Raw genomic sequence first — 27421 nt, 5'->3', positions numbered from 1 at the left:
TGTTTCACAACAGTACACTGTAACTAAGTACAGTCTTCGTTTAATTTATGCTGTGTTGTTAATACAACATAACAATAGTAGATCTTTCCTGGAGTATTACTATTGCACTGTAGCAATGCTTTCCACAAGAACATACTATCTTTAGACTGATAATAAAAATAGCCTATGGAGGGCAGCAAACCTCAGGCAATTACTAAGTTCTCTAATAACAGAAAATCTGTAACCCCGGTTTTAATTTGATTGTTCAGTCATTTAAGTTCTTTAGAAAGTAACTTTATTCCATCACAGTATATTACTTGATATTATATAAGTAAGGCAGAACCTCGTAATCAGCTTTTTTAAACTGGATCTTAGTACGTGCAGATGACACCGAAGGGGTGACGTGAAGTTGATGTGCTTGAGAGGAACCTGGGCAGGCTGGAGGAATGGGCCACCAGGAACTCCACGAAGTTCAACGAGGACAAATGCAAAGTCCTCCCTCCCTGACCAGCCCTCTGGGACAGTCCTGAGTGGGGGCTGACTGACTGACTGTCTCTGCTGGAAAGGATGGGGGGTCCTGGTGGGCAGGAGCTGAAGAGGAGCCAAGCACGGAGCCTGGCAGCCATGAAGGCTGACGGCATCCTGCGCTGTATCAAGAGGAACACAGACAATGGATTACTGGGAAGTTATTGGGAAGTGACTGTTTCCCTTTACGTGGCTCCTCTTTGCCAGCATGTGGAATACAATGCCCAGTTTGGGGGTCTCCAGTAGAACAATACTGATATGGAAAATCATTGCTAAACTGGAGTGAGTTCAGCTGAGAGCACCAAGACGGTCACGGGCTGGAGCACTTGCCGTCTGAGAGAGGCTGTGGGCACCAGGCCTTCTTCAGCTTCTTCAGGGGCTGCCTGCCAGCACCGACAGGGAGGTCGCTGAAAAGAGAGAGCCAGGATTTCTACAAAAGTGCATAGTGGGAGGAGAGACAGTGATCATAAATTGGAAAGAAGGGAGGTTCAGAGTAGATAGGAGAACAAAAAATTTCACCCTGAGGACAGTCAGGACGAGAGAGGCTGTGGAGTCTCCCTCCATAGAGGTTTTCAAGACCCAAGTGGACAATGCCTCAAGCAACCTGAATTTAATAGTAGCCCTGTTTTGAGCAGGATATTAAACTGGATAACCTCCAGAGGTCCCTTCCAACCTGAATATTTCTGTGATTCTGTTTACTGAAGTAATATAAAATAATAAGATAATATTCAATATCAGGGTTATTTCCCCTCAGGTAGGACTCTTTTCAATAACAAAAGTAACCAGGAGTTCATAGGCTGAATTTTCAAGGCCTGTCGAGACAACTGAGAACTGATTCTCTGGCTTCTTCGGCAGCATAAAACAGTCGGGCTGGCAGTTGCTGTAGGTGGTCCTGAGTCTGGCAAACAGATGCTTCACTGAACGCAAGCACGACTCTCTCCTGTGCAGGACCTGGATCCAAAGAACTGACAGATGTTTGTCAATAACTTGCACTCCTGATTGAGCGTTGTAGGTTGTCCACTTACAAAATACAGAGATGAGAAAGCCAAACCATTACAGATATACTTTTCTGTATTTGTTTTTCTCGGCTTATGAAGACTGCAAAACACAGAGCAAGTAGCTCGTTGTACATTCCCCAGCTGTAAGCTTTGCTTCACAAACTCTGATTCTCGCACTGACGCTGTGGCCGTTAGCATACGAACACGCATGCAACAAAACCAACTTTGCTTTCGGTATGCTGCTCCGGCTCAGGTACAGAACCTGCTTTATCTGGTGCCGTACCTCAACAGGCAGCATCTGCTTCTCACCACGACTCGGCCCGTTCCCAGACAATCCAGGACTTTCACCTGGAATACAGCTCCCTATGTTCAGAGACATTTAATGACGCAAACCTTCCTTGGCTACTTTCCTCTCAGGACAGAGCTCACTTTGGTAACTGTCTCCAACCCTCTGCACGTTATCAGTGCTAACACAGTAACAGTTCCCAAGAGAACTTGAATTTTCTTTACAGGTGTGGTGATTTCAAACAAAAAAATGTCAAAACTATGTGTGTACAGAAAACATTAGAAACAACACAGACTTGGAACCGAAGGATATTATAAAGTGAGCCATGACTGTTAGAGGAAAAAAGAGAAAGAGGAAAGCTCCAAAAAGCCAAATTCAGCAGCACATGTTAGGCATATATTTTCAAATTTATTTCTGAGACAGCCCACGAGGAGGGAATACAAAACAAGCAGTAAGAGATAAGAAATCCTGTCAATTAAAAGGCCCACTGTGGGGACCTGAGAGCCAAGAATAGCAGATCATGGCCTGGTCGTGTCTTTCTTTTTAAGAATGGACACCAAAATTAAATTTTTTCTTGAAATTATACCATACTGTGACAGATTTTTTAAATAACGCACAAAAAGTGTGCAACTTCCCATGAAACAGAATTAAAAGTTGACCTTGAAATGTCAACATCCATTTCTCATCTTTAAAAAGATCAAGGCGTGCTTTCTGTTTCAAATCTCTTATAACCTGGGGACCATCCATCTGGATTGGTAAAATACAAGTAATTGGCAATACAAGTACCTGAAGTGAAAACAGAGTGTAGAAGCAGCAAATTTACAGCTACACTCGATCTGGAAGGCATATAATCCAAATCTTATGAAAAACTAATGAAAGAAACATTTGCAGAGAGGCAGACTTCTAACATTCATACAAAAGGACCAAGATCTGAAAGAGAAGAAAAGTTACATCTATTGTAGTTTTGACTTCTCAGAGTGTATTTGTCCAAGCATGGAATTCTTTCCAAGCAGTTTATGTAAACATGTAAAATACAGCACAGGTCCTCAGAAAACAAGTCGGGATTCTGTGTTCTTGTTTTCTTCGTGTCCTCTTTTCTTTCTAAGCAGGCATTGTTCTTCCTCCACACCCTGCAGTGGTTTAGGTCAGGACAAACTAAACTCACCCATTAATTACCATGCAATAATTGGACCTGTGCGAAGGAGTCTGGGTATTTATTGCCTCCACGAAAGGGTGATTAATAATGCAAAGAAGAGTACAAAGTTACAGAAGAGTGGTTATTTCTACTTCCTCCCTCCTTGCTGGCAGGACTGAGGGCTGTCGGCAGGCGGGAGGTGCTGAACGTGGTGGGTTTGGCTGTGCAAACTTGGTCCCTGCCGTGCCTGGAAGTCCCCGAAGCCAGGTGTCCCCGAAGGCAGAGTCGCGCTGCTCTGCTCTGGGCTGAAGCGGATGAATTTTATGAGGCGGGTGGCGCCTTCCAGACTGTTTGATCTTTACAGGTTGCTGGGCTGCCCCGAGCTCTTTCTGGTTGATTGGCATAGTGAGTCGCCAGGCGGTATTCTTGTATAATTTAGTTGGGTTGCTGGGCAAATAAAATTTAATTTTGCTGCTTCTACCAATCGCATGCATTTTTCCTAACACCTGCCTAATTGCTTTATCTAATACCTCTAACAATTACATAGGAACATACCATAGCACGGTCAAACTGTGGGCATCCGATGTCAGTCTGATTGAGCAATGCCAGCTCGGGAGGCTGGCACACCCCATCCCCAATTTTCAGGAATCAGCCTTAATCTGTAAATGAAACTGGAGATTTGTAAATGAAAACGGAGGTAATTTCAGAATGTTGCAGAAAATGTTGTTTCTTCTTTCAGAAGCCCCCGCATTGTGTGATATTTTGTCTCTAAGTCAGGGATTTGAGTGCCCAATTACCTCCATTGTGTTCTTGAGATGAAATGGGAAGCGTATGTGCGTGATTACTAAAAATGCCAAAAGCTGGGCTGTAACTAGAAAGATTGCTGTTACAAGCTTTAGTTACAAGCTCTCTATTCTCTAAACAACCAGCCAGCTTGTGCTGGGTTGGTAACTACAGCTCTGTCAGCCAAGGAGAGGAATTGGAAAGTGCCCGGTTACCGGTCACATGCAAGGGCCTTGCTACACGTCACGCTTTTGCGCTGAATACCGGGTACAGTGATCCCGATTTGTCTCTGCCGCCAGACAGGGAAGGTTCGTCAGCACTGTACTATCTGTCTGCATCTACACCCCAAGTTGTGGAATCATCTTAATTACAACGATGTTGACAGGTGGTCTGGCAGGCGGAGCAGGCAGGGACGAACGCTGTCTGCCCTTGCCAGTCTGGAGTAAGCCAGGACCCCAATGTGCACCGAAACCAACGCTGTAATGATGACAACCGCAGCTTGTGCTGACTGCCCATCGATCACAGAATCACAGAATCATAGAATCGCTAAGGTTGGAAAAGACGTCTGAGATCATTGAGTCCAACCATTAACCTAACTGCCAGGTCCACCTCTAAACCATGTCCCTAAGCACCACATCCACACGGTTTTTAACACTTCCAAGGACTGTGATTGCACCACTTCTCTGGGCAGCCTGGTCTAATGCCTGACTACTCTCTCCGTGAAGAAGTTTTTCCTAATATCCAACCTAAACCTCCCCTGGCGCAGCTTGAGGCCGTTTCCTCTCGTCCTATCGCTTGTTACTTGGGAGAAGAGACCAACCCCCACCTGGCTACAACCTCCTTTCAGGTAGCTGTAGAGAGCAATAAGGTCTCCCCTCAGCCTCCTCTTCTCCAGACTAAACAACCCCAGCTCCCTCAGCCGCTCCTCATAAGACTTGTGCTCCAGACCCTTCAAGAGCTTCGTTGCCCTCCTCTGGACACGCTCCAGCACCTCGATGTCCTTCTTGTAGTGAGGGGCCCAAAACTGAACACAGTACTCGAGGTGCGGCCTCACCAGTGCCCAGTACAGGGGCACGATCACCTCCCTGCTCCTGCTGGCCACACTGTTCCTGGTACAATCGCAGCCCCCGTGCCCCCGCTCCAGCTGCCCAGCCCCGGAGGCTGATCCAGGGCAGCCTGCGAGTGGGGGCTCCGTGTTGCCGGCAGCCCGGTGAAGGAGGCCTGGTCCCGGGAATGACCGCACGTACAGGCGCTACCGGTCCCGCTGCCCCGGGCCGGGCCGGGCCCAGCCCAGGGACTACAGCTCCCGGAAGGCAGCGCGACACCTCGCCGGCTAAAGACTACACCTCCCAGCGTGCCTCGCGCGAGAAAGACTACAACTCCCGGCATGCACCGCGCTCCCGCCCGCACCACGCCTCCCAGCGTGCGGCAGCGCCCGCGAGGCATGCCGGGACGGGCGGGGGCGGGGCTCCGGCGGCGGTGGCGGCCCGCCGCCTTCCACGTGGTGCGCTGCCCGCCGCGCCCGCGGCCGGGGAGGCGCCCGCGGTTTGCGACGTTTCTTTGCGGCAGTGCGGCCAGGCGCGGGCGCCGTATTCCGCCCGGGAGACCGGCTGTTGTGCCGCTAGCTGGCGGGGCGGGGAGGGAGCAGCCGGAGGACGGGGCTCGGGAGGGAAGGGAGCAGCCCCGCCGCCGCCCGCCCGCCCCTGGATGGTCCGCGGGGCGGCTCGGGGGCCAACTCCTCCTGCTGCAGCTGCTGCTGCTGCTGCCGCCGCCGGCCGGTCGCGGCGGGGCGGGGCGCGGCGGGGTGCGCGGCTGTCGGGGGCGGCTCGGGGCGGCGCGGCGGGCGCCGAAGATGGACTATGACTTCAAGGTGAAGCTGACCGGGGAGCGCGAGCGGGTGGAGGACCTCTTCGAGTACGAGGGCTGCAAGGTGGGCAGGGGCACCTACGGGCACGTCTACAAAGCCAAGCGGAAGGACGGGTGAGTGCGGAGCGGGGCTCCCCCGGGCCCCCCGCCGGATCGCCGCGACCCCCCGGGCCCCTGCCCGGCCGCGCCCCCCGCCCGGGCCCCGGCCCCGGCCCGCCGCCCCCGCCCTGCCCCGGGGGTGGCGGCCCCCGGCCCCCCGCCGCCACGCCGCCCCTCCCCGGCCCTGCCGTGCCCTCCCGCCCGCTTCAACCCCGCGTTTCGCCCTCCGGGCCGAGCTCGGTCCCCGCGGGTCGCCCTGAGCCCTCCCGTCCCCTCGGCGTGGTGCGGGAGCCCCGTTGGGGACGGGGACGGGGGGGTTGGAGAAAAAACGAGGTAGTTGAGGAGAACGCTTCACTTAACGGGTTTGCATTGTGAACACACGAGTAGCCGCTTACAGCGTTCAGCCTGGCCGTCAGCTTCGTAGAACAGGGTTTGATTTTTTTTTTTTATAGTGCTTTTTTTGTCTGATTTATTACTTGTAGTCACCATTTTGGGTATTCTTGCTGGCTGCTTCAGGAGCCGAAGTCTGCTGACCCTTTCGGGGCTTTAGAATGCCTTAAAAGAGCTTTACCTGTGACCAGTCCGTGCGAGGGACCTGAGCAAACGCATTTCTTTGCATAAATGTTTGAAAGAAAGATCTAGCAAACTGTCATTTAGGTTTCCCCCGTCCATGACATGGCACCACTTGCTGAAGAGCAGAACAATAGCAAGTAGGGAGCAGAAGAAGCAGGAGAGGCTCGGGCTGTTCTTGTAACAGGTCCTAAATTTTAAATTACAGCCATTCTTTCTCCTGCAGTCTCCTCGCAGTGGTGCTCTGTATGGTGTCATTCCAATAACGTGTTTTAGAAGTCCGGGTGTTATTTTTATGTTTGATAAATAAAAAACTTTTAAAGCAGGCTGTGGTCGGTTGTGGCCGAAACATGATCTGGTTCTGTTTACATAAGCTTTAATTCTGGAAATGCTTTAGCTGTTACCTACAGAACGGCTGTGATGGGACTGGTCCCACCTTATCTTGTTTGTGTCTTCAACATGCTGATATTAATTGTAGCACAGTTACTTCAGTGTGAATTTTGTTTGCTGGTATGAGTCAGCTAACTTTTCCTAAGCTTCTTTTCTTCTCAAATTTTACATTTGGATCCTTCAAATTGTTCATAGGAGAAATTCTTATCTTGCCTGATTTTTTTTTTTTTTTTTCTGGGAGGGGGAGTAAACTGCTATGAGTGTGATAAGCTGTTGCCGCAGGTCTCCTTAGGTGCAGGTACTAACTTCGCTAGTACAGCCAGCCCTGGTTTCTGTGCCGATAAGGAGACCTCTAATACGAAAAACAGATTGAGGTAGTGAAAGATACCGACTACATTTCCAATGTTTGTGTCAGGCTTTTTGCAGCTGTTTAGCGTGTCGGACTGCAGCAGTGTGTAGGGAATTCAGCATGTGATACTGGGGAAGCATATATTCAAACATATTTTTGGTGAAATCATCAGTCTGCTTGATGGTGTTTGGGAGAGTGTGTATGGAGCTGCTGGTGGTAGTGTCATTTTGAGAAATTTCAGAAAAATGGCATTGTGTGCTTTAAAAATGGATAGTTACTCAAAGGTGGCTTTAAAATAGAGTTTCTTCTCAGTTCTTGAAGGTCTATGATTTTAAATCCTCTCTCTTCTTGGTGAGCGGGGGAAATCAAGGTACAGTATTTGATTAGAGTTTGTAAAAAAAAAAAAAGGGGGGGGGTGAGCAATGTATATTGTCTCCTTTTTTTTGCCTTATTGTTCATTTAGTGCCTCCTTTCCCTTCCCTTTCCCTAATACTTCCCATTTCCCTTCCAGATTTCTGAAAAATTTCTCTTTTAAATATGCTGTGTAATTGCTCTTAGGCAATCACTAAAAGGCTTAAAGTAGAAACATCCATAGATGCTTTTGTAGCTTATAGTGTACTTGTACCTATGTGATCTTAAATTATGTGGGTGGAATTAGGATTGAAGTTAAAGGTTCCATCTACATACCTTTATCCGAAGGAATCAATTACATTGCAAAAGCAAACGTGTAATAACATTTCATTTTCCTGAAGCTATGGTAACGTATGTGTGGACGTTGTATCTTGCAGTGGGGAGTGTATGAAACAGAGCTCAATGTTTGTATATTGTTATATGCTAATATTGAAAAAAATATTCTTACATTGTTTCAATATTCCCCAAATGGTACATACTGATGGATGAATAACCTGCTTTTTGACTTGTTTGTAGTATTTATACAGCTTGAACTTCCTTTACATATGAAGTTGTTTGCTATCTTTTAGTTAATTTTCATAATTTGTTCCCTTAAACTTATAAATTTAAAGCAAACTTTGTTATATGATTCTAATTCTTATTTTAAATAGCACAAATCTTTTAAGTCTATCAAAATACATCATGATTTTTAGAGTACTTCGCAGTCCTGCGGCCCATTCTTCAAATGTTTTGTTAAAAGCATTGGGGCAGCTTTTTCTTAAATGACGTCATTTTCTACATATGGGTGTCTAATGAATAGAAGAAACACAGAAAAGAACTAAACTTTCATAATTCAGTTTGTGCAAATGTATGTTCTAAAGCCCTTGGTGATAAAAATCCAGTTTAAGAGTAGTAGGAGCTAGTGTCTTTAGTATGACTGCAGTCTTCACCTTTTTTTTTTCCCTGATTGCTTTTACAGCTGCCTCTGAGGTGCAGTATGGCAATTCAAAACTAGATAGCAGCTGCGTGTCCTAACTGTAGAAGTTAATTGTATGTCATTAAAACTACAAGGGAATGTTTTGGAGGACAGTCTTAAAGGAATCTTGATGGAGTGAGAATCCTTCTAGTGAGCGAGAAAGAAGTTCTGTGCTATGTGCTCTACTGAGGGCGTAACCTGAATTTTGTGCCCTGCTCCAACAAAAAAGGCAGTCCAGCCCTGCGGTGCCCTTTGCCACAAGGTGAGGCTCGGGGTCTTGACTGGTCTGTCTTAGAGTTATGGCTGCACGGAGGTTTTCTTACGTATTTGCTGCCAAACTTGACCCAGCTGAACATCAAATCAGCTGAGTAACAATGTCAGGCATCACAGCTGAGCTCTACCTCCTGCATTGCCTGCAGCAAAATTGCATTCTGTTCTCAAGTTTTTATTTTAATCCCTCATATTTTTAAATTTGTGGTCTCTGTGGTTGAAAAGAATTGTCCTGGCTTTGTATTGAATGGTGCTGTCTTTTTTTTCATCAGTGTGGTACCTGTAGTGGAGTTTAAAACCTGCTTAGAACAAACTCTATGTGAATTGATGGGGTTTATTTTTGTAGCAGAAAGGTGTACAAGAAGGCAATTGACTCTAATGGCAGATGCCGGGAAGGGAACGCAGGCATGGCGTGTTGAACGTCGGTCTTCAGATAAAGAAACTGTTGCTCATCTCTGGTGGTGGTAGGATAGTTTACTTCATTTTTGTCCAGAAAATGTCAGCTATTTCCTGCAGAAAAGCTGCTTTGCATGCCTTTTGGGTGCTCCCTCAGGAGCGTTGCTCAACCCAGATATTAAACCTACTGATTTGATTTATGCCAGACTTGGAAGATATGCCAGCAGTTTTTAGTTTGTTGGACTAACATACAGATTTGATTTTTTTATTTTTTTGTTTTTAATGGACCAGAGCAGACTCCTTCAAGGCTCACTAGGAACAGAGTGGCAGGTACAGGCAGACTGACGCAGCTGGACACTAGGGGCTGCTTGTGCAAGCCTGGCTGCTGGAGCTGCCAGGCTGGGCTTTCTGTGCTGGCAGCATGTGCTGGTCCTGTGCTAATGTCGAAGGGCTATCCAGTTTCAATGGGATTGATCTTGCACTGCTTTCTTTTTTCCACTCCCCTCTCCCTTCTGTTTTTACGATACAGCTACAGTCAGAAACCTGAGAGAGAAGCCTATTCGTGGAGCAAGGCTGCCTTGCCACTGTTTCAGTGGCAATTTGGAGTGCTTCCAAATATTCATTTTTCCTGTTTGTTGGATGTGGTTTGGATGAGAATAAGAAACTATTGAATGTCACTGTCGGGCAGTATCTAACTTTTTAATTACAACAGCAAAAAAATGATATAATTGAAGATCTCAAACTATAGTAACACCCCCCAGTGCTTTATCAGAAGCTTTTCTTAATTTCTCAGAAAGAGACTTACGTAGTGAGACTCTGGTGGTGGGGAACCAACAGTAAGCAAGCTAGTGCTCTCCTAGTCACTCTCAGAAACTGTGAGAGGTGATGTAGGTCCCAAACACAAGTGCAGCTGGAGAGTTTTTTAATTTCAGCTATTATAGCTTTGTGTTGGAAGTATTGCTGTAGATGGACAGATTCTTTCATTTGGACATACTGACACACTGTAATTGAAACAATGAGCCAACATTTATGTGCTGGACTTTTCCTTGCACCCTTCAAACAATCAAATCTAGATCCACTTTTTTTTCCTTGAGGGTCTGTAGGAGTTGTATAAGAAACAGAATGGTGGAAAACTAGTGGATGTTCAGTAAACTACTGGTTTGCTTCATTTCTAATACGATATGTCATAGTCTCTACTTACTGGTAAAAGGATATTACAAGAATGATGATGATTCTCTCTCAAAAACTTTTGTATAAAGAGAAACTGAGAGATTTGGAGTATTTCCCTTGGTAAAAAAGAGAAGGCAGAACCTGTTTAAGTTAGATAAAATAATGAATGGTTTGGGTAATGTATAAGATGCTGGTGCTATTCTTGTTTCACAGTATTTGAAGAGGGGGACATGGAATTTTTTTGGTGAACAGTAAGGAAATAATGCAATGTAGATAAACTGCATAACCTGTTGTCAAAGGAAGAAGATAAGTCAAGAGCTTAGTGTCTGTTCTGTAATGTTATCAAAAACAATCACTCCTGACTAACTTAACAAATTGAGTGCTCTTCTGCTCTAGAATTTAGGCTGCTCTGTTACAGATCAGGCCAAGCTCTGCAGTACATGCAGAAGAGCCCACCTTTGTTTTTTGTTTGTTTTTTTTAAACACTTGGCCCTTCATAAGGTTGGTACCAGATTAGTACCAGTTTGTTTCTGAGTATGTCCTGATTGAGTTACTTCAGATCATAGATCACTTATTTTGGCAATGTTTATATCAAACAAATTTTTAGTGAGAGGTACATTGAGTTTGGGAGTGCCACAAATAGTGATAATTAGTCCAGTGCGAAATATTACTTGGCAAGAAGTGAAACAACAGATCTGGATTTACAGCTTCTTGGTTAGTTCTGTATCGAGCCTTTGCAGGAGCTGTGCCATGAAGTTCATGCTGTTAGTTTTCACTATAAACTTCTGAACAACTCTTGTCTTCTCTCAATTTAATAGACATGGGGGGGGGGGGGTTGGCTGAATGTTCATATGTGTTGATTTTAACTCTCTTGAACTGAAGCAGTTGGTGCAGATTACAGGCAGGCGGTGGGAGCCGCAGAGTCGGCACGCAAGCATTTGGCTTGTGACTCCTGTCAACAATAGCGTGGAATTTCTAAATGCCACAGACTTTATTTATGTATGTAATATGTGGTAATATCTTCTTAAAATATATGCCCTGAGTCTCTTTTGGATCCATTACCATAGTAGTTAGAAAGTTCCTAATTAAACTATATCTACATAATGAGGTATGCATGATGTATTGCATGAAGTCTTGTGCTCTTTCTTTTTATGGTAAACCACTCGTGTAACTGTCTTCCCATCTGCTGCCTTCCCTTCTCCCTGGTTAGGTGGCTCCGAGCCCTATAGGTTTTTAAGGTCGTGCAGCTGAGTGAGTCCTTCTGTGGCCCTTGGACTTTTCTTGGTGTGATTTTTTTTTTTTTTGTGTTATCTTGTCACAGATGTGTTGATGTATTTTCATAGCCAACAGCAAAGGTGGAGCTGGCATAGCTGTGAGTTAGTGTTTCATTCCTACCTGAAGCCTTTGACAACTGCAGACAGGAGGGTGTGAGAATAGTGTTGCAAAACACCAAAGATCTGAATCTGCTTTTGTTCTGGATTTATAAATTAGAATAATATATGTAAATAATGGGGGCATGTACTGCTGAGCTTCATTTCTCATGAGAGAATAGGGGATAGCTTTTGAGGGTGCTGATTATAGAGAAGGTGCACATCATCAGAGAATGCTGCTCTTGAGGTGAGGTAGTAGTATGTTCACTCCATCTCTTGGGTGTCCTTTGATTCTCCTGTTTTAAAGTCTTACAGATTTTTTTTTTTAAAAACCAACACAAAACAACAGAGATGTCCTTTCTTACCATTGGAATCTGAAGAGCTGTAATTTGCAGACTGCTGTAGCAGAAACTATGAAAGATCTCGTTTCTTAAGAATAGGTTCTAGTTATGCTGAAATTTGGAAACTACCATGGAATCATAAAGAAGGGACAGTGGCTCGGATTTGTGTATGGCAAGGTTGTACTCCAACAGTACGCGACAACAGCGAACATGGTGATATGCGCTTCACAAGACCTCCAGGGTACAGCCCAGATGTGTCCATTTTGGCATTAAAGGGTGATTGTTGTGCCACTGCGAGTATCAAAATGGTTATAAAAATCGGTTTCTTTATTGAACTTACTGACTTATAAGTCATTCATTGGTGTCCCTGAGTAGCAATAGAAGCAGATCGTTCTGAATAGCCAGTTAATACTGAGATGCTTCCATCTTCCACCAAAATAATTTTCCATAGACAAGTAGCAGAACGATGCAAACAGGACATCAATTGCAAATGTCTGGGTAGCAGCATCTTATAAACAAAATACTTCTTCACCCCGCTCCCCCCCAATGGCTTTCTTGGGAACAGGATTCTTTCTTTCTACTACAGACCCTTATCATAGTGAAGTTGTGATTACATGGGATGGAGACTGAGCTGCTGTAGTTAGATGAACCGAGCATGTGAGGCAGTGCACAGGCTGCTGGCGTGGACTCTTGTCTTCCCACCTCTGCTGTGGTTAGTACTCTTAAGCACAGCTCCAGTTCCAGAATGGTACAGTCTCCTTTAATCATCTATTATTTGGATTTAAACATAAAATCAGTTTAGTGAGAACTGGAAAGGAGGATCATGAGTATTGGTCCTAACAGTTGGCAACCAGTATCTTTTTTTTTTTTTAGCAGTAATACTGGAGTGCTGGACGCCAGCCCAAAAGGAGACACCTCATGCCCCTCAGAGGATCTCCTTTGTTCTGTGCTGACAGAATGAGTGCTGTGTTCAGTTTTTACTATTTGCTTGGTGTGCTGTTTTTTCATCTTAGAAGAAAGTGTTTGCCTTGTCTATATTTTTGCCATACAGCTTGTCTTTCAAGCTTGGCTCTAGTTCTTAATTCCGGAGGATAATCCTTTAATTTCAAAGTGTGATGTTAATCTGAATTTTCCTACAAGAGTCTGTAATATGAGTGATAGGTGGACTTGTCTCGCTTCCTTTCGTGGCTGCCTGGGAAGCAGCAGAAGTGTGGTAGTTATTTGTCGCAGTGCTGCTCGTATGAAGTATGCTGGTTGGGGGTGGATGGCGGGAGGGCCATAAATAACTGAATGGCCTGGTAGTGTGTTCTATTTGGAGAGTGTAAAAAATGGTTAAAATTTTTAAAACAAAAGTGACATTGGTTACAGACAGACAGTTGAAGCTTCCCAAATAGTCCTTTTTCCCTCTAGGCTCTTACATACATAAGAAAACTCCCTATTTCCAGTGTCAAGCCTAATGCCATCCTAGTTTTTGCACACATTAAGCTAATCTGTAACAATATCAAAAGAATAAAGTGGAAATGACTGATAAACATGAATAACTGCAGAATGTCAAGACTGAAAGCAAACTGCAGGGGGGAGCTGGTACTTGTGTTTGCTTTAATTTAATTGTCCCCTCTTGTATGTGCAAAAAATGGGCTCTTATGCATGTACTTCTCAGTAAGGAAGAGGTTTTTTTGACAGACTGCTGCAGTATGCTAGGAACTATCGTGTTGCATTTTTCAATCACCTTGGAGAATGATTCCTGTGGGGTTTTGTAACCTGTTTATGTTCACAAACTTCTGAAAAAATCAGATGGAACTTCAGGGCAGAAGAGACTGCTCCATTGCTTTCTCAGTGACATAGACAGCGGGATCAAGTGCACCCTCAGCGAGTTTGCAGATGACACCAAGCTGAGCGGTGCAGTTGACACGCCTGAGGGATGGGATGCCACCCAGAGGGACCTGGACAAGCTGGAGAAATGGCCCTGTGTGAACCTCATGAGGTTCAACAAGGCCAAGTGCAAGGTTCTGCACCTGAGTTGGGGCAATCCCCGGTATCAATACAGGCTGGGGGATGAAGGGATTGAGAGCAGTCCTGAGGAGAAGGACTTGGGGGTACTGACAGACAAAAAGCTGGACATGAGCCAGCAATGTGCTCTCGCAGCCCAGAAGGCCAACCGTATCCTGGGCTGCATCGAAAGAAGCGTGGCCAGCAAGTCGAGGGAGGTGATTCTGCCCCTCTGCTCCGCTCTGGTGAGACCCCACCTGGAGCACTGCGTCCAGCTCTGGGGTCCCCAGCACAGGAAGGACATGGACCTGTTGGAGAGGGTCCAGAGGAGGGCCACAAAAATGATCAGAGGGATGGAGCACCTCTCCTGTGAAAAAAGGCTGAAAGAGCTGGGGTTGTTCAGCCTGGAGAAGAGAAGGCTGTGGGGTGGCCTTATTGCAGCCTTTCAATACTTAAAGGGGGTCTGCAAGAAAGATGGGGACAGACTTTTTAGCAGGGCCTGCTGTGACAGGACAAGGGGTAATGGTTTTAAACTAAAGAAGGGTAGATTTAGACTAAATACAATGAAAAAATTTTTCATGATGAGGGTAGTGAAACACTGGAACGGGTTGCCCAGAGAGGTGGTAGATGCCCCATCCTTGGAAACATTCAAGAACAGGCTGGATGGGGCTGTGAGCAACCTGATCTAGTTGAAGATGTCCCTGCCAATTGCAGGGGGGTTGCACTAGATGGCCTTTAAAGGTCTCTTCCATCCCAAAGCATTCTATGATTTCCTCACCCACCCACATGAAGGCTGCATACAGTCATCAACAGTGCCCGGAAGAGTGGGCTTGGGGTGATGTTATGCACTAGAGTAAGTGGTGGAGGTGAAAGACAAGCATGAGCTAACTATGGATACCAAGATGTCTAGTGGCATGCTAGAAACAACATACTGCGCTGTCTGCTTCTGGCACGGCAGTGTAGAATATGTGCAGTTACTGAGTGCCCTGAAAAAAATGGTGGATGCTATGGGCTATGCATTGTTAAGGAAGAGGAGATGAATCTGGAGCTAAGCTGTTCTTCAGGGGAAGGTGAGGGGAGAGGTGGAGGTGGCTGGGAGGCTCTGCAGGGCATAGTATCTGCATGGGAAAGCACCCGTTTGTACAGCTAGAATCGGTGCAGACTATGACAGTGGATTCTTCTTTGTGTTAACATGATCTGGAGACAGGGTGAAAAACAACAGAGTTGGAAACTTTCCTGGGACTGAAATCAGTGATCAGTGTAGCGTAGCATTGTGTTTCTGTCTCAGGGAATGAGTAGGGAGGGAGAGGTGAGTGAGGAAACCGGGTCCTGGAGGTCTCCTGGACCAGGAGGATAGATCTTGCAGCTCTTGTTTCCAGCACTGAGTTTTGAGAATCCTGATAGAAATTATGGAAAAAACCCCTAGACCTGGCCTGGAAGGAGCCCCTTACATCTGAGAGCAGGAATAAAATAGTAGCATTAAAGGATGAATCTAATTCTGTAATTTTGTGCATTTGAAGAAAAGTACTTGAAGAACAACAGTTCAGGTAGATAAGCAAGTGGTAAGTACACACAGTGCAGGTAATTTGCAGTGCAGAAGCAGTTCTTTAGTGAACAGGTTGAAAGCAGATTTTGAGAAAGCGTTTCCTCCTATCTGATAAAGTTGGGGTTTTTTTTTTTGTTTGTTTGTTTTTTTAAATAAAAAGGGTGGTGGTGTCTCCCTTGCTTTTAAGGGTGAGTGTGATGAGGCTCTAACACCTTTCATACTTCTGCAAGACTTTTGCTGGCCAGTGCAGATTCTAAAAGAATAACCTGTAGTGGATGAATATTCAGATGTATTCCTTAACCTTTTTGCTGATTTTAAACAAAATTGTTTGTGATCTCTGCATGTGGTAACTGTTCTGTGGAAAATACTACTTTCAAATGTTTCTGCAAAAACATCAGAAATGTCTTAACCATAAGGGAAAAAAAAAAGAATATTAATTTTATAGCTACATGTACTGATAACCTCTGCATTTCTGAAACTGTTAAAACGCAAAGAACTCTGTGGCTGTACAGAGTCCTTGTATAAAGAGATCTGAGGTACTAGCTGCTTTTGAGATACTGGAAAATTGAAGATGGAGTTGAAGCCTTGCTGCCTTAAAGTCACACAGGCTGCACTAGTTCTGGTTGCATTTTTCTGTAGCTCACACAGTAGTGGTGTGAGTAACGGCATTTATGAAACCTGATTTTTTTTTTTTTCTTCCCCTCACCAAGGCTCTTTGATTTATTGTGGAATTATCCACTGTCTAAATGCAAATTCAGATTGGAAGTATACTTGCAGCTAGGGCTCTCTCCTAGGATGAGGTAAATAACGTGTTCTGCAAAAGTTATAATCTGTATGTTTTCTGCCAGTCTGCTGCCATGAAGAAACTTAGATTTGATCAGCTCAAATGATTTGAGGTAAAAATGCTGTGCTTTCTGGGCATGTGTTGGGGGAAGAGGAACTGCCAGATCTTAAACATTTGAAAAGGGCTCAGGCTAAAGGGATGTCAAATATCATTCAAAATTCTCATTTTGAAACTGAGTAAGCCTATGAACATTATGTTTAATCAATATATAATTGGCTCTGTCTTTTATGCTTGTTTAAAGCATTAACAAAGTAAGCCAGCAGTTTCTTTTCTAATGTTATAAAATACTCAGAATTGTGGATTCTGACTTTATGTAGATGATGATAATTAGTTCACCCTCCTCTGTTAATTTAAAGCCTTGGAAATACTCTAAGGTTCAATACAGACAAAATTTATCCGAGTTTGTTCAAGTAAGGCAATGAAGCTGAGGCAGGAGCATAAAGATACTTTGCTGCTAATAAAAGGCTTGCTTTCTTTTTGGTATCCTTCCACTGTAAAGCAGTCTTGAGTTTAGAGTGGAGAAGCCCACCATGCGTGAATGGATGGGAATAAAGTTTCAGTTTCAGGCTTCATCCCGCCAATGCTCTAACTCTCATGCTCCTCTCTCCCCCGCTGCCCCCCCCATCTTTTCTTTGCGAGCTTGGCAAGTACTGCTGTGTGTTACTGCTACGTGCAGGCTGATAACCATTCAGGAGGGTTTTGTGTTCTGGCTGGCTAGCCTGCTGTTCTCTCTTGTCTCCTCCCAGGCTCAACAAGTGGTTTCCGAGACCTTGTCAAGCCCCTATAATGGCGCATTTGGGATTACAGCATAGCTTTATTCATAGCTACAATTTTTCTTTAGGTACAAGGCCACTTGTGAACTAGGTGCTAACTTTTGTGTATTGCAGGCTTCCCATTTGAGAAATAGCTATTTGAATAAATATATTTAATTTTGTACAGAAGCGTATGAAGTCCGTAGTAGCTTACATAGGAAAGGTACTGGATAGACAATATTCTGCTTTTTCACAGAGAATTCTACTGATGTTGCCCTATTGCATGTGTTTTGCATATCCTAGTGAAAGACTGACGTAAGCATATGAAGATCAGGATGCCAAAGAGTCCTTGTAAAATCATATGTAATACTTGAGCAGAAAGATACTGCTGTTTAGGCAACAGGTTCCATTTAACTGCGTCTTAACCTTGAGTGTTAAGTGGTAGTACAGCAAAATACATTGTACAGTCAGTTTAGAATTTGCAGGAAAAGAACTATAAGCCAGGATTAAAGCTGCAGATATTTTCTTTAAAGGACAAAATGTTTGAGAGAACATAGTGATTTTCTCAACTCCAGATGATAGCCTAAACATCCAAAATAAAAATTAGTCTTGAAAAAATGCACGTTTTGCAAACAAGGAAGAACACAACTAAAGGTCACTGAAACAATCTGCCTGTTTTTGGGGAAAACTCTGTGCTGTGTGCTTGTAACACCTTGCATACAAGATGTTGACATTTGAATAAAGGACACTTGAGAGTTGCACTAAAAAAGAAGACTCATTTCATTACTGTCTGTGCGAATAATACATGCAGCTGAGAACTTGGAATACAAAAGGATCTGAATTGCAGCAAACCCCTGATTCCACCTTCTGTTTCTGGCCAAGATGTGTTTTCTGGGAGAGGCATAGCCTTACCCTGTGAGAGGGAGCCCTGGCTGCAGGTGTGCTTTCAATTACAGTTTGCATTCAGACACTGGATAATCCCACAACGAAGCCTTGGTAAGTCAGGTTTCACCAACTCCGTTGTTCTCATGGCACTACTGGTCAAGGTATGGAGCACAACAAAAGCAACTGGAGGAAGCTCTGCCTGGGTGGACTTCAAGACAGTAAGGCGGCAAATTTGTCCCTGAGTGTAATTTGAATCTTATCTAACTTTTTGGACTTGAACTGCTTGGCGTTCAAACTCTCTCTTTTCTTTTTGGGTGAACGTCAATCCTGTTTAAGCAGGGTTGAACAAAACAACCTCTCACAAGTAAATGTGCTAACAGTGCCATTCACTGTTATGTTAATTCAATTTTATAAAAGCTCAACTGGAAGCTTATATGGCTCTGCCAGATGAGTGTCAGATACCAAAAGACTCAAAAAAGAGTAGCTATTGCAACACTGAAAGCTCTATGGGTAGAATTCTAGGTATATGTAAGGGGGGAAAAATAGCGTTAGGACTGCATTTCCATCTGCCTGACTAGTTTGCCTATGCTCTGCGAGATCAGAGAGGCTACAAAGCAGAAAATATGGCAATGAATGGCTCGTTAGCCTCATTTCATTTAGGTGGATGCTCTGTCAGGCAGAGATGCCAAGACAACTTCGGGACAGTGAGTAGCTGCTTACTGAAACAGCTAGTCAAGGGCACCTGCAATGGGAGAATCGACTTGGGACTTGGCCTGCAGTAGGATGAAAGAGCAAGTTCAAACTGTTACTACTGAGGGGTGTCTGTGACAAACATGGTTTGTACACTGCTCCTGGAGGGATGCTGAATCTGTACAAGGTTAAGAAATCTGCTTGAAGTACCACTTCAGTTAAAAAGGGAGGGGGAGGTGGTGGTGATGGGAGGAGGCTTCTTAAAGCTGAAAGAGAGCTAAGAAGGTGAAATGTTGCAAGCTGCTTGGGAACCATTTTTGAAGCTTCTCTGGGCTCTCAGTGAGGATGTATCACTCATCAGGACACCCTGTAAAACTGTCAATGAAAAAAATCTGACATGGCCAAACAGTAGAATAAAGGAAGCCCTTGGGAGTAAGAATATGTTCTTTGAAAAATTAAGTCTTCTGTGAATGATGAATGTAGAAAAGAAGGTAAGTGATGGCAGGCTGAATGTAGAAATGTAGTGTGACAGCCCCCCTTGACAACCTCCCCCCCATATAAGCCCTCAGAAACACACACAAGCTCCCCCCATGCCTCCCCAACCTTGAGAAACTACTTGAGAAGGGAATGAAATTAATCTTCCTTTCCCCCCCTTCTCTTCCGATGCATCAGTAGCACAATGCTATCTGTAGGACCAGGAGACCACTGAACTATAGAAGGAGCGTCTAGAGATGATGAAATAATAACAGGAAAAAAGCTCTGTTTTTGTCTGTGTATTAGGAAAGAGCTTACAGAGTTGGAGGCAAAGGAGTGCATCGGGGGACCTGTCTCAAATTGCAGTGTTTGGGGAAGGGGCTGTTTGAACAAACTGAAGTGAAGGGCAGTCAGTTGTCCAGATGAGATGTGTTCACAAATCTGAAGGCATTCAAGAATGAAATAAGCAAATTATTAACCAGAAAGTATAACCCAATGCTTTAAATTGTCCCAGTCATAGAAGACTGGAAGAGGGGCAGTGGTGAGATCAGTTTTTAAAGCGAGTTGTTGAAAGAGTGGAAACTACTAACTAGTAAGCTGAACTAAGAGCAGAGATAGTGGACACATGAAAGGTGCCAAGTTGAAGAGGCAACAGCCTTATAAAACACATTCCACAACTCCTAAGTCTATTAAAATCCTTTGACAGAATTAACATATAGGTTAAGGCAACGTAGTTGATGTAATCTATCTAGAGTTCCAAAAGGCATTTCGTGAAGTCCCCTACCAAAGGCTTAAGCTGAACACGGAGATGGTCCTTCTCTGGATAGAGAAGCTAGTTAAAGGTGCGAATTAATGGCGAGAGGTCATTCGTGGTATCTCTTGGGAATCTGTGCTGCTCAAAAGTTTTATTTGGAAATCACTTGTCATAAGTAGTTGGGAAACAGCTTTGCTGATGAGAGTTACTTGGGATAGTGAAGGCAAGGACTGATTGTGAAGGCTTGGCCCTCAATATCACAAAGTCCTTCTCTGATAATATATCATACTTATTGAAGTGATGCGTATGGGAAAATGGTCCTTTCTTTACTCACATAATGGTAGCCTCTGAATTTATTATTACTTAAGAAAAAGATTTTGGAGTTTATAATGAGAGTTTTGTGAAAGTGCCAGCTCAGTGCAAGTAATGGCTAAAAAGCAGAGAGAATCACAAGACTTACTAGCAATGGAGCAGAACACAAAGCGCGGTGTCATTGTTGCTGTAAATCCTATTTTCAGTATTGTAGGCATTTCTAATCCCTTTATCCCAGGCAGGGTATAATAGACCTAAGGAAGGCCAACGAGGATACTCAGAAATGTGGAGCAGTGTCTGTATGAAACCTTCAGTCCTTCCCACAGACGGAGGAGTCTTTTGTATCTGTGAGAGTGAGGGACAGCGAGAGTCTTTAAAATCCTGAGTGTCATCGAGAAGATAGGAAACAGTTGTTCAGTGACTCGATAAATTTATGAAAGGTAAATCCATTAAGGGCTATTAAATAGCTGTGAACAGCTATTAAATAGCTGTGAACCTGTAGCTCCTACAGTAGTATGTTTGTGACTGTTAGGCAAATTTGTGACTTAAAAAACTTCTAATCATAAAATTTTTTTTAAAGCAGCAAATATGTTGCTTCCTCCATGTAAACCAAATAATTTCACAGATTTGACTACTGAAGAAAAATGTACTAAAAATAGAAGATACCCAATGAAATTATGGTTTTCTGACGTTTAGACCAATGTTTTAGCCCTGTTTGTTGTTTGCTCTTCAGAACAGCTGCTTTGATGAAGCAGCATGGAGCTTTGAGTCTGGAATGGGGTATTGCTGCCCATCAACTAGTCTCCTCATAGGACCGATCTTCATAATTTTGTGGTTTTAAAACTTAGTTTTTAGGCTGGCTGTCAAATCACAATTTTGTGGGAGAAGGGAGAAGATACTTAATCAAATCCCAGGGATTCTTGCTTCTGTGGAACTTTGGTGCTGGAGTTAATTGCAAGGCTGGGGGGAGGGGGTTGGTTTGTTTTTAAATATCTAATTATTTATTTTTAAATTATGGCCAACCATACTCCCCATGGTTTCACCACCACCAGAAAGCAGGGAGTGAAGTATCTTGCTTTTTCTCTTCCGCCTCTCTCTCTCGTCTACCCATTCCTTTGTTGTCTTTTGCTCTTAATACAAACTTTGGTGGTGGTTTTGATACTCATCATACCCGGCTGTAGACTAACAGAAATTGTTAACCCAGGAAAAAAAAAAAGAAGATAACTTTTTGCTGAATGCAGGAGGTGAATCATATGGAGGAGTGTGGCACGCATCAGAGCTGGTGTAAGGGGAGGGATTTTCTGGCTAGGAGCAGCAAGGCAGACATGTCAAGAAAAGGCTTTTCTTTTGACAGCAGCAAATTCCTAGATCAGAAGCACCACAGGTACAGTGTATCATTGAATTTACTTGGTTACTTTGAACTTCTTGCCAAACTACATGTTGTGGCGAAAGGTGTTAATTTAAAAAAAAAAAAATCAAAGAGGAATAAAGTGAATCAGTAATTGCCATTCACCACATAGTGTCAGCTGTCTCAGAAGCCCTAGTGTTTATTGGTTTGCTGTTGATGGTTTTTCCTCCAGCTGTGGAAATGACCTTTTCTTTACCCACGAAAAGGTCTGATTGCTGAAGGATTTGTTTCGAAGTAGAAAATATTGTCAGCATAAGCCTTGCTATCTGATAAGAATAATGATGCTGTTCTGGCACAGTAATCTTGCCATGTCCTGTAAGTATTTTGGGGATGGAAAAAGAATAAATGCCTGAGTTAGACCTTTAATAAATTCAGTTCTGTTAGAGCATCTTCCCCTGCAATCCCTTGTTTGTGTTAGCATTTGGGTGAGTAATATGCCTTTTTATTTTCACATGACATCTTGTAAATTTAGATCCAAGTCCATTAAATGTGCTTCAGTCACAAACTGTGTTTTTTGTACTCTTCTATCCTTTTGTAAAGGGTTTTTTTTTTTTTTTGTCTTAAAGCACACTGTATCTAAAAATTGCATACTAAAGTGTTAGCAAGACAGTCACGCTGAACCATTCCTTTTCTTTCGGGATAAAATGTATGTTTTTGAGGAGGGGGGCTAATAGCAAAAAGAAAGAGCACAAACTGACTCTTTTCCTGCCTCAGGATGTGCTGTTCTACCTGTTTGCATTTTTGTGCATCATGTCCATATCTTTAAAAGGAAAAAAATGCTAACCATGCAAATTTGTTAAAATGTTACCTTAGAGATAAGTCTTTAAATTTTGTCTTCTGCTAAGTTGTTTAGTATTTACATTTAAATGTGATATATCTATTAGTCCTTCTTTAAGTTAAATGTTAATTCAGCTAGAAATTACTGACAAACTTGAAGATAATCACTGCCTAGCATTAAGATAGTAATATATTTTTGTTACCTCTCTGGAAGAAAAAGAGAAAAAGGAGAGAACAGCAGGGTAAATAAATTTAAAGATGAAGTTTCTGTCAACTTCTGAGTTTTGCAATTTATTTAAGCTTAATGATATGACTAGGCAAACACTTCCTAAGGCTCACCAAAACTTACTGTGTGATCATACAGCACATTGATTGCAACTTGGATCGATGTAGCTATAATCTACAACATGCCTTTATAAAATTAAGGACTGTATTGATTAATAGGAGTGTTTGCTCTGGATCTTATGAAAGGTCCATCCAGCTATCTTTGACAGTTAAGTCCAGCAGATCTTTTGGAAGTAAAGTAAGACGGGCAAGCATGTAGTGGTGCTTTCCAACTGACACGCTTCTGCTTCATCTGGTATCCAGAATTACTGTCTTAAGGTGAAATTAAAATTTGGGGTCCTGGATTTCCAATGTGTTGTTCATCTGTAGTTGTTCTTGCACTCTTTAGGAGCAAAGGAAAAGGAACCTTAGGAGATAAAGATGTGATGGGTTTTTGTTTGGTTGGTTGTTTGGTTTTTGTTTTGTTTTGGTTTTTTTTGCCTTAGACTAATTGTATTCTATTTTAGTCGTAGTCTCTCTATGAAAGCAGGCAAGATGTAGCCGGTCTTCCTGATAATAGTTACATACCAGTATCATTTGAGAGTCCCTGCACATCAGCAACACCTACAAAATGAGGACGTGCCCCTGGCAGTGTATCTGTTGGAGAAGACCGTGGCTCGTCAGGGGTTGCACTGCTACCGTGTGGGTCTAGAGCAGCACTGACTGCCAAGGTGGTTGGTGGTGGTGGCAGGGGAGCGTGCTGGCTGCTGCCGCTTCCCGGCCACCGCCTCGGGTCATTCGGAAATCTGTGTGCCCACACAGCTCCGCTCCTGGTTGTGCATGGAGCTCTGGTATGGAGGGGTGCCGTATTGTTTGCTGATCCAGCTGTAGCTGATTCTAGACAGTTGGTTGCTACATATTTTTTTAAACATGCTTCCATGCATTTTTTTGATTCATATTTTTCTTGCATATCTCATGTTTGAAGTTAGAGAAGAAGTAGACAACACTTATTACTGTAGGAATATGGAAACAGTCTGAAATTTCCCCTTTGGGAGTAAGCACTGTTACAAAAGTGTGTGAGACTGTAAAGCACATACTGAGTTAGAACAGGTGCAAGGCACTGCTTGTGGTGGCATCCACAGATATATAAGAAGTCACACTACTTTATGAACTGTATTTATCTTTGTCTGCAGATTAAGTAGTACCAACTGCTCTTTATTCTCTTTACCTGTTCCTGGAAATTCTTTACGGGAAACTTTGTAGAGGAGAGAATAGTTGTGAACTATGCTTTTGAGCTAAAATCCTCAACAAAGTAGCTCGGACTCCCAGCTTTTCTGTCTGGGTTGCATTATTCATGATCCTTTCTTATTTATTAATATATAAGAGGCTTTCATGACAGAATCTGGGTTTTTATCTGATTTTTTGGCAGATTTCTTCTGTGAAAGGAACAAGCTAGAATCTATGATGGGATAAGCTTTAAGCTGGTTGTAAATACATTTAAATACTCTGGGCTTGGATAAATCTGAATTTTTAAAAATAGTAATGCTTTGGTTGTGTAGCAGGCAGTTTATAATAGGGAAGATAATGTTAACCTATTTTCTGTAGGTTTAACCCATGTTATAGGACTACCCCATTTTTCAAAATGTTTTTAAATTCAGTCAAATGAAGAAGCAGTAATTTGAGCTAATGTTTATCTTCTGGTCTTGCTTCATCCAACTTTGTTTTAGCTAAAATAACTGAAATGTGGCTTTTTTGTTTGCTTTCAAAACCAAACAAAAAACCTCCTGCACCAAGGGGCCCTTGGAAAATTAAGTATTCTTAGAACAATCTCATTTTGGAAATGATTTACTGATGCTCTATGCATTGTATATAATAAGTAAAATAACCCTCAAACAGCTATAACTGAATGACATAATTCTAGTTTATATCGGTTCTACAGTTTGAAAAAGTCTACTGTTTTAGCAATGGTGAGCTTTTTTAGTGAATAGAATTATTTCTGCAGCAGGTGTAGCGCTTACACCCGCCTTTGGCAGAAAGGTGCAGCTACTGCCTCAAGCTGATGTGGAAAGAAAGTACTAGTTAGAAGATTAACTTCATTCTGAACGTAGACAGAAACTGCTGTGCTTCTGCTATGTCTGCTCTCTGCCTTTAGACAACTCCAGTGCTCATCTGAGCATTCAGCAGGCCATTTCAACTCATAATGTGGCAGAAAGCATACCGAAAAAAAATTGGAAATACTTTTTCCACTCTCTGAATAAGCTCATCTCCATCTGAAAACGAGTTCCTGAGCGCTAGCGCAAAGAGACAGGAGCGTGTGTAGGGATGAAGATGAGATTCTTTCAGCAGCAAACCACTGACTTAAAGCAAGCTATTGTGCAAAACTTCACTGTTCGTTTTCAGTTCCTGTTATCAACGTAATTGTAAAACATTTAAATGTATGAAATCCAGCAGGTTTTGTAAAAACGGAATTACAAAGAGGTGAAGTGGTTATCATTGCACCACTGTTAGCTCAGATTTTTTTTTAGAGAATGATTTATAAGATTTTGCTCTTTATTTTAGGTTTAGCTGAAGGTACAGGGTCAGTGATCAGACTTACTGTGTGTACTAATTGGTTTGACAAAAGTTTTGACCTAAAATGTGCTTTCTGTCAATTCAGGTGCTTATAATGCAATTTCTCAGCCTTTGTACCAATTTTTTTCCTATACAATTTATTTTCTGCTGATGCACATCATTTTTGCTATTTGGCTGCTACCCGCTATCCTCACAGAACTGTTGTACCTGGTGTACCAGGTATACCTGCCCAGCTTTGTACATTTAAATGTATGCAGTGATAACCATTGGGTTTCATACATTTAAATGTTTTACAATTTGAAACTTTTTTCAGTCTCAGCCAGTTGGACTGTGACTATAAACCTGAGTAAACTTAATAGTTTGGTGTGTTCTTCAGTTATCGAGGCTGTATCTTGGATGTGCTGCTTGAGGTTTAACCCTGGTAGGCAACTCAGTCCTACATGCCACTTGCTCCCTGCAGTGGGATGGGAGAGAGAATTGGAAGGGTAAAAGTGCAAAAACTCATGGGTTGAGATAGAGACACTTTAATAGGTAAAGCAGAAGCTGTGCACACAAGCAAAGCAGAATACAGAATTCATTCACTGCTTCCCGTTGACAGACAGATGTTCAGCCGTCTCCAGGAAAGCAGGGCTCCATCACATGTAATGCTTATTGGGAAGACACACACCATAACTCCAAATGCCCACACTTCCTCCTTCTTCTACCCACAGCTTTTATCGCTGAGGACGACATCATACAGTATGGAGCATCCCTTTGGTCAGTTGGGGTCAGCTGTCCTGGCTGTGCCCCCTCCCAGCTTCTTGTGCACCCCCAGCCTGCTGGCTGGTAGGGCAGTCTGAAGAGCAGAAAAGACTTGGATGCTGTGTAAGCACTGCTTAGCTATAACTAAAACATGGGTGTTTTATCAGCCTTGTTTTGGTCACAGGTCCAAAGTGTAGCCCCATAGGAGCTACTGTGAAAAAAAGAACTCCATCCCAGCCAAAACGAGTGTGGTGCTGTAGTAAGTCCACTTCTAGAATACACTGATCTTGTCAGGGTGCAGTGATCTTTGGGGACAAAGTCAACTTCCTTTAGGGATGAAAGGGTTTTGTTACATCTCTGTGGTTCTCTGTGCGTAAGCACAAAGCACACGGGTAAGTTTGTGGAATCTTGTGTGTGAAAGCTGTTGAAATCCAATGGGTAGAAAGAATTTATTCTTGATTTGGGTGGCATCCATACAAATCATCTGCAGGCTTTATTAAGATTTGGAGGTTCAGATACCACTGTTTATACTATTCAGTACAAATATAATTCTGAAGGATTATTTTTTTACAAAAAAAACCCTTTGGGTTTCTTTTTTAGCATGTTTGCAAGTAGCAACATCTGTGCATTGCTTTAGTTTTACACCAAGCCATAGAATGACTTCCTTTCTTAAGAGGCAGTTAGCATTGCACACATCGTAAATACTAGAACAAACTCTAAATATTGAATTAAGAAAGTTCACTATTCCAATAAGAGATGAAATTCAAAGTTGTGTCCTCACACTAATCTAAATTATATTGAAAAGGTGAGAAGTTTTAAATTTCTCTGTAGTAAGTGGTCCTCAAAGTTATGTACGTGTGCATCCAAAATAGCTCTCTTTTCTAGCTAAGTTTTGGAAATGTTGTCAGACTTGGAAACCGGTATTACGAATTAGCTGTGTGTCTTGAAAATGCATAATAAATGTACTGCACAGCTGTGAAACTACTTACAGTCTCAGGTGAATCCTCAACAAAGTAGTTGTTATCTTATCTCACGATCCCACATAGAATACTTTAGGTTGAAGGGGCTCTCGAGAAGGCACCTGGCTCGACCTCTACTCAAAGCAGGACCAACTTTGAAATTAGCTTAGGCTGCTCAGGTTCCTATCCAGCTGAGTTTTAAATATCTCTGAGCATGAAGAGTTCTAGCAAATCTCTTCTGCTTTTTGACTACCCACATTTTTTTCTTCATGATATCTAATGGGAATTTCTCTTTTTGCCATTTGACTGCTGCCTCTCATCAGTCTGCTGGGCACCTCCAAGAAGAGTCTGGCTCCTTCCCTGTACCCCACCATTAGCTAGCTGAAGGCAGCGGTAGGATCCCTCCTTAGCCTCCTCTGCAGGCTGAACAAACCTGGCTCTCTGAGCCTCTCCTTATGTGCTGTGTATTTCAGACTCCTACTGCTCTGCTGGACTTGCTCAGTGTGTCAGTGTCTGTCTTGTACTGGAAAGCCTAAAACTGAATATGGAGGTCCCAGATGTA

The 27421-nt window shown here is 43.2% G+C and overlaps 1 protein-coding gene across 20 annotated transcripts in view; it reads left to right on the top strand.

Annotated features, from left to right (window-relative positions):
• The first annotated feature begins 5351 nt into the window (after positions 1 to 5351).
• CDK8 (cyclin dependent kinase 8) overlaps positions 5352 to 27421 on the top strand; it is an 88144-nt gene continuing 66074 nt past the window's right edge. For 11 of the 20 annotated variants that reach the window (XR_015704763.1, XR_015704764.1, XR_015704765.1 and 8 more), the window contains exon 1: positions 5352 to 5686. Coding sequence is in view for 8 of the 20 variants with exons in the window: in XM_087757740.1 (XP_087613866.1) it covers positions 5559 to 5686 (128 nt within the window). In the remaining 12 variants the exon portion in view is untranslated. The remainder of the gene's footprint in view (positions 5687 to 27421) is intronic. The other 9 variants (XM_087757749.1, XM_087757746.1, XM_087757741.1 and 6 more) reach the window with 6 other exon arrangements.

Source organism: Nipponia nippon, unplaced genomic scaffold (assembly GCF_047370975.1).
Source record: "Nipponia nippon isolate SJK-2023a ecotype South Korea unplaced genomic scaffold, ASM4737097v1 scaffold_2, whole genome shotgun sequence".
Lineage (NCBI taxonomy): Eukaryota > Metazoa > Chordata > Aves > Pelecaniformes > Threskiornithidae > Nipponia > Nipponia nippon.
This window is presented reverse-complemented; position numbering and strand designations above follow the sequence as displayed.